General features: G+C 54.4%; 1 protein-coding gene across 1 annotated transcript; it reads left to right on the plus strand.

Moving 5' to 3' along the window:
* The first annotated feature begins 690 nt into the window (after positions 1-690).
* Positions 691-8,107, plus strand: ACADS (acyl-CoA dehydrogenase short chain). Its single transcript, XM_014065294.2, has 10 exons — positions 691-772; positions 875-1,005; positions 2,056-2,205; positions 2,353-2,464; positions 4,323-4,474; positions 4,866-5,036; positions 5,125-5,262; positions 6,202-6,297; positions 7,007-7,063; positions 7,257-8,107. The coding sequence occupies exons 1-10, from the start codon at positions 718-720 to the stop codon at positions 7,407-7,409; spliced, it is 1,215 nt and encodes a 404-aa protein (XP_013920769.2). The 5' UTR covers positions 691-717; the 3' UTR covers positions 7,410-8,107.
* The last annotated feature ends 1,866 nt before the right edge of the window (positions 8,108-9,973 follow it).

Here is a 9,973-nt window from a genome sequence, read left to right on the forward strand (position 1 = left end):
AAAGAATTCTCAATTCTTTGGTGAGGAGTTAAATGGGATTTCTCTGCTGACCCAGGGATTGGATTTGCTGGCCTCCGTGGTCATTTTCAACTGTGATTATTGCAAAAGGGGAAAAAGAGACGCAGGCGGTGGAGCGTATTATAGCAGCCTTCAAGTGGCCAAGAGACCTGCTTCTCTCTCATCCAGAAGTGGAGGAAGAAAGGTCAGTTGGGTAGGATTCCGGGGCCTCCATCGGTTGCTCTCCTTGATTTCTTGGGACAATTTGGAAATTTAGAAGCTGCATCCTCGTTTTGTGACCAAACCTTCTGCACAGGGTTTCGTTTGGCTGCAGCAAACGTCCCCGAGAGGTGCAGTTTCTGGGAAACGGATTCCGACAACTCTCTTATATTCGGGCACAGAAGCTCCATTCAAGGACGGAGCCGTGAAGCGGAGCGAGAAAAGAAACCGCCGTGTCTCCCCCTCCCCGTTTTCTCGCAAGTAAATCAGTCCCCCTTCCGACCCCCCTCCGGCAGTTCCTCCATCCCGGGGCAGGACGAGGCTCTTTGGCCGGACGCTGCCAAGTCCCAGGAAGGCCGAGCCCCCCCCCCCGCCCCCGCGCGGGACTCCCAACGGCCCCCCCGCCCCCACCCCACGACAGGAAGGCGGATCCGCAGCGCCCACGTGGCCCCCGCCCCGCCCCCGCCAATCCCCGCCCTCCGATGGGCGTGGACGGAGGCAATGGCGGCGCTGGTAGCCTCGGCGGGGCTTCGGGGCGTCCTTGGTGCCCGCGGAGGTCAGCGGGGCTTCGGGAGGGACCCTCCGGCTGTTCCCGGGCGGCCTACCTGGCAGGGGCGGCGGGCGAGGTCGCTGAGCCCCTCCCCCCTTCCTCCTCCAGCGCGGCTGCTGCACGCGGGGCTGCCCGAGACGCACCGAATGCTGCGGGAGACCTGCCGGGACTTCGCCGCCAAGGAGTTGGCGCCTCTCGCCGCCCGCCTCGACCGCGACCACCGCTTCCCCGCCGAGCAGGTCCGACTGGCAAGGGGGCGGCGGGGCATGAGGAGGAGCAGGAGGGGAGGGGCGGCTGCAGCTGCCGGGCGCTTTCGGCTTCTGGCCCTGCCGAAGGTGAATGATCTCTGCCGGACTGATCTGATTGACTTCCAGGTAGTCCTCGATTTGCGACCAAAGTGGCTCTTCCGAGAAGTCCAGAGAGCTCGGGGTCACGTGATCCTCTTGGGCCTCGGGGGCTTCTCAGCCATCCCAGCTGGGCTTAAAATTCCCTTTTTGTGACCTTCTGACCAGCAGAGTCAATGGGGAAACCAGATTCACTTAACAACTGTGTTACTAACTTAAACCACAGTGATTTGCTTAACAACTGTGGCAAGAAAGATCATAACATGGGGCAAAACTCTCAACAACTATGTCACTTAGCAATGGAAATTTTGATCTCCATTGTGGACGTAAGTCGAGGACTACCTGTACTTCAGATTTATTTGCTTCCTGTGGACAAACTTTCCTCCATTTTGCAAGGCCCCGGGGGGCCCTCTTGGCCCCTCCAGCAGGGGACCCCCACTTGAGCTGCTCTGCCTGCCCTCCTGGCATGGCCAATCCTGCCCCCCCCCCAATGCAGGCCTTTTACTTCTCAAGGGAAAAAGCTTCTTTGCAGGAGAACTAAACTCTCCAGCCACCATTTCCTGTTTTCTCTCCCTGTGTGTCACCTCAATACCTTTTGCCCTGATTTGTGTTTGCTTGGTGTGTCCTTGTTGAACATAAATTGCTCTGAGCTACAAGCAAGGAAGGGCATAAATTGAGCAATTACGTCCCTTTTACACCCTGTCGACTTCCACTGTTGGCATGGCTGGCTCAGGAACTCTGGGAGTTGAAGTCCACAGGTCGTAACATTGCCAGAGTTGCCCAGCCGGGCATAAACATTCTAGCTTGAGGGTAGATCCCGGATCATTGCCACTAACTGCCACTAACTTGATGGACACTCGGAACTAAATTGCTTTGCTGGGTTTTCCCTCTGGGCTGCCCCCCCTCCCCAAGTCCCTTCCGTAACCTCATTTTTCCCACTTCCAGATTAAGAAAATGGGGGCGCTCGGCCTTCTCGCAATGGCTGTGCCTGAAAAATACAGAGGGGCCGGCTTGGATTGCTTGGCCTACACCGTCGCCACCGAGGAGATCAGCCGTGGCTGCGCGTCTACCGGCGTCGTCATGAGCGTCAACAACGTAGGTCCCACCGGCGGCCCCTCCTCCGACCGCCCACTGCGGCCCCAGTGGCCCCGCCCTGCCTGGAGGGGCCCTGGCTGCTCCCCAGAGGGTCAGAGGAGGGGGGGTCCCCAAGGGAGATTTACGGGCATCCTTTTGTGTCTTGAGTCGTTGTATCTAGGGCCGGTTTTGAAGTTTGGGTCTGAAGAGCAGAGAGAGCAGTGGATCCCTCCTTTCACCAGTGGGGAGAAGGTGGGGTGCTTTGCCCTCAGTGAACCAGGTAAGTTCCTTTAAGATTCTGCAGGCAGTCCTCGACTTACGACCATAACTGAGCCCAATGTTTCCATTGCTAAGCAAGGCAGTGGAGCGAGCTTTGCCCCATTTTACAACTTTTCTTCCCGGTTGTTAAGTGAATCCGGCTTCCTCATTTACTTTGCTTGTCAGAAGGTTGCAAAAGGGGATCATGTGACCTCGGGACACTGCGACCGTCATAAATATGAGTCAGTTGCCAAGCATCCAGAGTTTGACCAGGTGACCATGGGGATGACGCAACAGTCATAAGTGTGAAAAATGGCCCCGAGTCACTTTTTTCAGTGCTGTTGTAACTTGGGTCAATAAATGAACTGCCTGCACAAGTGTCTCCAGGGTGTTGTGCAATGGGGAGGAACCTCGGAGGCTGCAAGGACCCCCTGGACGTGGCTTCCCAGGTGGGGGGGCTCCCCCACCCCCAATTCTTGCCTGAATCGTTGCAATTCCAAGACTTCCAAGAGCTGAATAGCAGCAGCAGCTTTGCCACCTGGGCCTCCGTTGTGCCCTGGCGCAGCTCTAAGCTGCCCCTCGGTGGCTCCGCTTTGCTTGACTGAGCAGAAGCTTCTAGAAAAATTGTAGATGGCAATTAAGAGAGGCAGAACTGGAAGCTCCCTGCTGGGCGTCCCTCCCGCTTGGCACAATTTCTTCCCAAGAGCTGCAGGTTGCTTAACATTGAGCCCCGTCCTGCCTTCACCCAGTTGCTTGGCAGAGAGGAAGGGGCTCCTGGTGGAGGCTGTGCCCCAGAAGCCCCCACTGCAGTTTAGATGCTGCCGACACACATTCCCCCTCTGGGAATGTGGGAATGGTCAAAGCGCCTGCTGAGCAAGATGGAAGTTCCAGCAGAGGGTCCGTGCCAGAGAAAGGTAGGGTGTCAGCTCTGCCTGGTTCGGCTTGGCGCCTCACAGGCATCCCGCCGTCAAAGTCTGGTTGGAGGGAGGGGAAATGGAAGGGTAATAAAGCTGTGTTTGTAATGAATGAAACTCGGGAGAGGGATGGAACGACAAGTGATAAAACCCAGATCCAGTTTGTAACTGTCCCAAGGCCATGAGAAAATATATGGATTACCCCAAAGCATCTCAGTGTTCTCAAAATAGTTTGGTGAGCTCTGGTTTGCTGGAAATGGACTGCTGGGGGGGGAGGGGGGAGGGGCTGCCAGTGGATGTTTTTGTATCATTTGTGCGTGGGAAACGTCAGAGCTAGCCTGACTTGGTTCCACCACAAATCCGCGAAGCCCTTATCCGCGGATACATAAGCGCAAAGACTAATTCGTGCCATTCTAAGCGCTAAGGAAAAACGCGACCCTACCGCGATGACATAATCGTGGAGGGCAAATTCGCGCATTCCCAAGCACTCAGTACCCTAAACTTAACGCTAAACCTAACGCTAAACCTAACCCTAAAACAAACCCTAAAACAAACCCCTAAACCTAATCCTAACCCTTACCTTAATTGAAGTCGGCTTTCTGCCGCGGTGCTGTTTTAAAGCACCCTTCTGTTGCCGCGCTATTGTCGCGGCGGTGATGACGTCGCGGCTTTAGCGCCACGATTTTGACGAGCACGGTTTTGTCGTGCCATGGCCTGACTTTACTGCAGCCAATACCTTTAGTAAAAGAACCCTTTGCTTTAACCAAAAGGGAGTCGAGGGTCTTTCTTTCCTAAGGGACCAGATTGGGGCAGGCCTGACACAGGGTACTGTCCACCTGGTGCAGCAAGCCAGGCAGTGCTTGCTGGAGAAGAGCAAAAGACAGCATACTCCTCCCCCACCCGATGCACATGGCCTGGCAGTAGCCGCAGGGCCTCTTGGTTGCAGACAGTCTTTTTCTCGCCAAGGAAACGGCAGTGATGCTGGCGCGGCATCCACAGTGGCTCAGCTGGTTGGGGACGAATGGGTATTGAACGGCACCAAGGCCTGGATCACCAACGCCTGGGAGGCCTCGGCCACCGTGGTCTTTGCCACCACAGACCGAGCCCTGAAGCACAAGGTAGGCTCCAACCTCAGCCGTGCTGGTCAAGCGGCTGATGTCTGTGGAGGGAGGGAGGGACGGCCCGGGGAAATGTCTCCAGGGGGGAGAAATCTGGCCGGGAAGATGCAGAGGAGACCCCAGTGGTCATCAGGCGTCCAAAGGAAGGCATGAAGTGGTGGGAGGAGGGCCTGATCGGAGGCACAACCTCCCCAGGGATGGCTGCTGCTGGACAAAGGACTTGGGGAGGGGGGGCTGGGTCCAGAGGCAGAGGGGGTGACCCTCCTTGAGGGCTCCCTTGGGAGGAGGGGAAGCTGCCCCCACCCCACCCCCCTTCCCCTAGGCAGCAAAAAGCCAGCCGTGGCTTTGGGGCTTCTGGAGAGCCCCTGGGAAAGGCTGCTGTTGGTTACAGGGCATCAGCGCCTTCCTTGTGCCCATGCCGTGCCCGGGCCTCTCGCTGGGGAAGAAGGAGGACAAGCTGGGCATCAGGGCTTCCTCCACCGCCAACCTCATTTTTGAAGATTGCCGCATCCCCAAGGAGAACCTGCTGGGCACGCAGGGCATGGGCTTCAAGATCGCCATGGTGAGTGGAGTGGGGATGGGGGCAGGGAGCCCCTCGCCCAAACCCACCCCAAGGCCCCTCCCCCATCGCCTCCTCGTCTTCTCCTCAGCAAACCTTGGACTCCGGCCGGATTGGAATCGCTTCCCAGGCCTTGGGGATCGCCCAGGCGGCTCTGGATTGTGCCGTGGATTACGCCGAGAAGCGGCTGGCCTTTGGCCACCCCATCACCAAGCTGCAGGCCATTCAGGTAGGGGGTGGGTGGGCAGGCCCCTCCCGCTGCTCTCCTGCTGCTGCTGCTCTCCTTCAAGGGACTCCCAGAAGAGGCTCATGGGGTCAGGGAGGTGATTAAGGGAGTTCTGGGCCCAAATGACCCAAGACAGCCCTCCCCCGGCCAGTTTGGTCCTCCAGCCCCCGTCCCAGTGGATGCTGGGGCTGAAGGCTGCAGAATAACAGAGTTGGAAGGGACCTTGGAGGTCTTCTAGTCTAAGTCCCTGCTCAAGCAGGAGACCCTTTAGTCCTCCATCTACAACTACAATTGAGCCCAAAACTTCTGTTGCTAAGTGAGACAGCTGTTAAGTGAGTTTTGTCTCCCCAGTTGTTAAGTGAATCACTGCAGTTGTTAAGCTAGTCACATGGTTGTTAAGTGAACCTGGCTTCCCCACTGATTATCAGGAGATTGCAAAAGGAGATCACATGATCCCCAGGACACGGAAACTGTCATAAATATGAATCAGTTTCCAACTCTCTTGAATTTTGATCATGTGACCAAGGAGATGCTGCGACGGTCATAAGTATGAAAACTGATCAATCAATATTTTCAGTGCTGCTATAAGGTTAGATGACCCCCGCCCCAAACAAAAGTTTGTAAGTTGAGGACTACTGAAATGGGGTAGGGAACTATGGCCACTTTAACCGCCCGTGAATGTCAATTCCCAGGATTCTTGAACCAGCCAGGAATTCTGGGAATTGAAGTCCAGGTCATAAAATGGCCCTAGTGGCCCACCTCTGCCCTATACCGTTCACATGTGACCTCCCACCCACTTCATGGAGAATGCCCCTGCTCCCCTTTGTGGTATCCACAGCCTGCAGCACTGGGGCGCCGTCTTCCCTGCAGCTAAGCGAGGGTGGTCCCCTAACCAGAAATCATGCCGGATTAGACTTAATGGTAACCCTCCCCCCCTTCTAGTTTAAGCTGGCTGACATGGCGGTGGCACTGGAGGCGGCTCGTCTGCTGACCTGGAGAGCAGCTGCCTTGAGTGACAAAGGAAAGCCCTACACAAAGGTAATCTCCATCTTGACCAACTGGAGCATCTTCTGAGCAGCCTAGAAAATGGCCCAGGAGCGCTTGTGGTCTTTTGAAAGGGCGTAATAATTAGCTTCTTTAGCAGGAGGGTCCTAACGTGGCATTTGTTAAGACTTGTGGGAACCTCAATTCCCAGAATTCCCTACCCATCTTTGCTGGGGAAGACCTCCAGAATTAGAAATTCATTTCCAAAACAGCATCCATTGAGGAAGGAATAAGCGGCATCTCAATAATTTCTTAATAATTGTCAATTGGGAGGGGGCACCTGTACGATCCTGCACTGGGCCCTGAAGCTCCTCCCTGGTGTAAAGGCCCCCCCAGCCCTCGCAAGGAAGACGCTGCTGGGATTCCCAGGCCTTGCAAAAAAGCAGCAGATTTCTCCTTGGCCAGAGAACTCTTTTGAGCTTGGCTTGTCAAAAATTCAGAAAATGCCTGTCTTGACTCTGCTGGCATCTCACGCACTCACTCACACACACACTCACACAGGACCCCATTTCCCCTGCCCGAAAAAAGGAGGAGTTGCATGATTTTTGGAAGCCTGAGAGGCCCTGCGAGAGCAAGACCCTCTTACACGGTTTCCAGAAGGTCCGGAGGCCTGGCATGTTACCGGTGTCACACATATCATACATGTAACTTGAGCCTCCTAGGGAGGGCTGTGCCAGGTAGCTTCTCTGCTTCCTTTCCCTAGGAGGCGGCCATGGCCAAGCTGTCGGCATCCGAGGCAGCGACTTTCATCTCCCACCAGGTGAGTCCCAGGAGCTCTGATTCTTCAGGGGAGGTTGCATGGCCAACCACCAGCAGCAGGTGAGTTGCGTTTCTGTTTTGTAAGAGAAGAAGATCCTGGCAAAACCTGGGGATTAAATCACTGGGAGACGGACCCGGTTTGCAGAGAGCTGCTCTCCCTTCCACCCGTGCCAGAACTGGTGCTGTTCTTTCAGGCGATCCAGATCCTGGGTGGCATGGGCTACGTGACAGAGATGCCGGCCGAGCGCCACTACCGAGATGCCCGCATCACCGAGATCTACGAGGGAACCAGCGAAATCCAGAGGTTGGTGATTGCGGGGCAGCTGTTAAAGGCCTATCGAGGCTGAAGGGGAGGACAGCTACAGAGGCCTCTGAAGAAGAGAGACGCGGGCTAACCCTTAGCTCAGGGACTGGCTTAAGTGGAGGACATCCGCTCCTTGGCTCGCCACAGAAGAGAGCGGCTGGGCATTCAGCTCCTCTGATGATCACGTTTCCGATGGAGGCCAAGAAGAGGCACCTGGAACAACCAGGGGAAGAAGGACCTGGGAAATGGGTGCCCGGGTGCCTCGTATCCTCTAGGCCAGGGCTCTCCAACCTTGGCAACTTTAAGACTTGTGGACTCCAATTTCTCAGCAAAGCTGGCTGAGGAACTCTGAGGATGGAAGTCCACACGTCTTAAAGTTGCCAAGGTTGGAGAGCACTGCGCTAAGCTCTAGCTCAGATCTACTCTATCATGGGCCACACCAATTCCAGTGGAGCCAGAAATGCCCAGGTGCAGCTTCTCTTTGTCTTCAGTGACAGCTGCAAGAAAGCAGGTTGTTGGGAATCAGATCAGAGAGAAGATATTAACCAGGGATTGGGAAGCGACCCGAATCAACTGCTGAAACCAAGCTTGAAGAGTTGCTGGTGTTGGTGGCAGTGAGCGAAGCGTAGCCCCGAGAGTCCCAAGTGCCTTGTTTGTGTCCCAAGCCAAGTTTCCTCCGCTCCAGAGGCAGGGGCCCCCCTTGATGCAATCAGAATAGACTATTAAATTTGAGCACTGACACCTTGTTGTATCGTTTGGTTAATTGCAGTCCTTTTTTGAACCCACATTCAAGGGCCAAGCCTGCTGCTTGCTAGAACTCTGAAGTGGCAGAGGGTCCCTTGAAGCTTCCCAGAGAAAGGGGGGGGGGACTCTGGCTGGGCCTTGGCTCCCCCCTCAAAGTGGTTTCCTTATCAGGCCTTTTTCTCTGAACATTCAACTGACATTTAACCATCCCAAACTCGCCCAGCCGGCTCTCAGGCCTGAGGTGAGACGAGAACTCTCAATCTCCTAGTTTCCAGCTTGGAGCTTTTTTCGTTTGTTAATTTTAATTTGCTTTCCCCACCATGTCCTGGAGGTTGAAGTCAACAGGTTAGTTGTCAAAGTTGAGAATAACAAGTTAGCACTGGACATTCCCAGGCCGATGATTTGGGCAGGTTCAGTTCGCCTTCTCCAGTTATGGATGCTGAGATAATCATGCGCTTGTCACAGGCACTCAACTCAGGAGCCTGACCACTCATGATCTTGGAGCAGAGGCAGCAATTTGAATTTGGGGAACGTTGACAAATCAGATATCATAGCCTGATTAATGTTGATGAGCCCATCTCAGTCCCCAAAGGAGACAGAAGGCTCTGAAGAACATCTGTTGAGCCTCTGGCATTCAGAGATAAGATGCCAAGACACCAGTTGAGGTGAAGAAAGTCGCCTCTTGTGAAATTACCTGGGATGAGCCTGCAATGGTTGGTCTGAGGGAGTGGATCTTGATCCCCTAGGACACCAACTCCACCGCCTCTTTTGGTCTGGATCCCTGCCTTTTCCGATCAGTGGAACTGCTCTCCTTGTTCAATTAGACATCACTTAGCCTGATTTGGAGAATTAACAACCACTCCTTGATGCTTCGTAGTGAAAGTTCTTGAGTAAGTTGTGGGTCCGTAACTCTGGAGGAAATAGATTTTCAATTGGTTTGTGAAACAATATCCATGCTTTTTGATGACTGGTGTATCTCTTTGAGTTTTCAGCAGCCTTTGATTAAATCACAGCCTGGGTCTGGGCCATATCCTGCGTTTGGCAATCGGTGGAACATTTTTTAAGAGTGCTTGTCCTTCTGCTAAGTTGAATCCAGCAAATGGCAGTGGGAGAAGTGGAGCCCTTCAGCTGTGGGTGGCCACAATGTTTGACTCCTCTACAACATCTGTATGAAGCCTGGCAGGTTATTTCTTGATACAGTATCAGCAGGCCAATATTTAGCTGGGTAGCATCAAACCACAAAGCAGTGAGCAGAAGTCAGAATCTAGTAAGATGGCATTGCTTTGGATCCCAAGACTCTCTGAGTCCAGGAAGATTCCATCCTCGCTGATGCACTCCATTTAAAACCGGTGAACCAGAATCACCAGTGGACTTGTGGCTTCTGCCTGAAGGTGGCAACGGCAGCCAACTGCCAACTTGCACAACTGCCTCTTGTTTCTGCACCAGGACATCATTTGCTCTGTCATGCCTTGTGTGATGACCCCGGGCATGGCAGAGGCAAACCAGTCTGCTGATAGTTCAAACCGGCCCTTTATTGCTCCAACTTTCCCCCAAACGCTCCCACATTTCTGGCAAGTCCCAGAGCAAAGTGATCTCTCTCTCACACACCCCTCCAGCAGCCTCTGGCTGCAAGGAGTCCAGCACAATACTGTGAGCACAACGGCTGCGAAGCAAGAAATCCAGCAGGGCAAAAGAATAAGTCAATGAGTCCAGGAAGCCAGAAACAAGCAAGAAGTCCAGGAAATGTCAAACCTCGGCAATGGCACAGAACCCCCCCACGAATTCAGGGTTTGTTCCCAACAAAGGCCCCTCCCCACAGTGGCTCCTTAAGTCTGGGTCCCCAGGTGGGCCTTGTGAAGAGGG

Source organism: Thamnophis sirtalis, unplaced genomic scaffold (assembly GCF_051295495.1).
Source record: "Thamnophis sirtalis isolate CommonGarterSnake01/CBP01778 unplaced genomic scaffold, rThaSir2_p1.2 scaffold_2, whole genome shotgun sequence".
Taxonomy (NCBI): domain Eukaryota; kingdom Metazoa; phylum Chordata; class Lepidosauria; order Squamata; family Natricidae; genus Thamnophis; species Thamnophis sirtalis.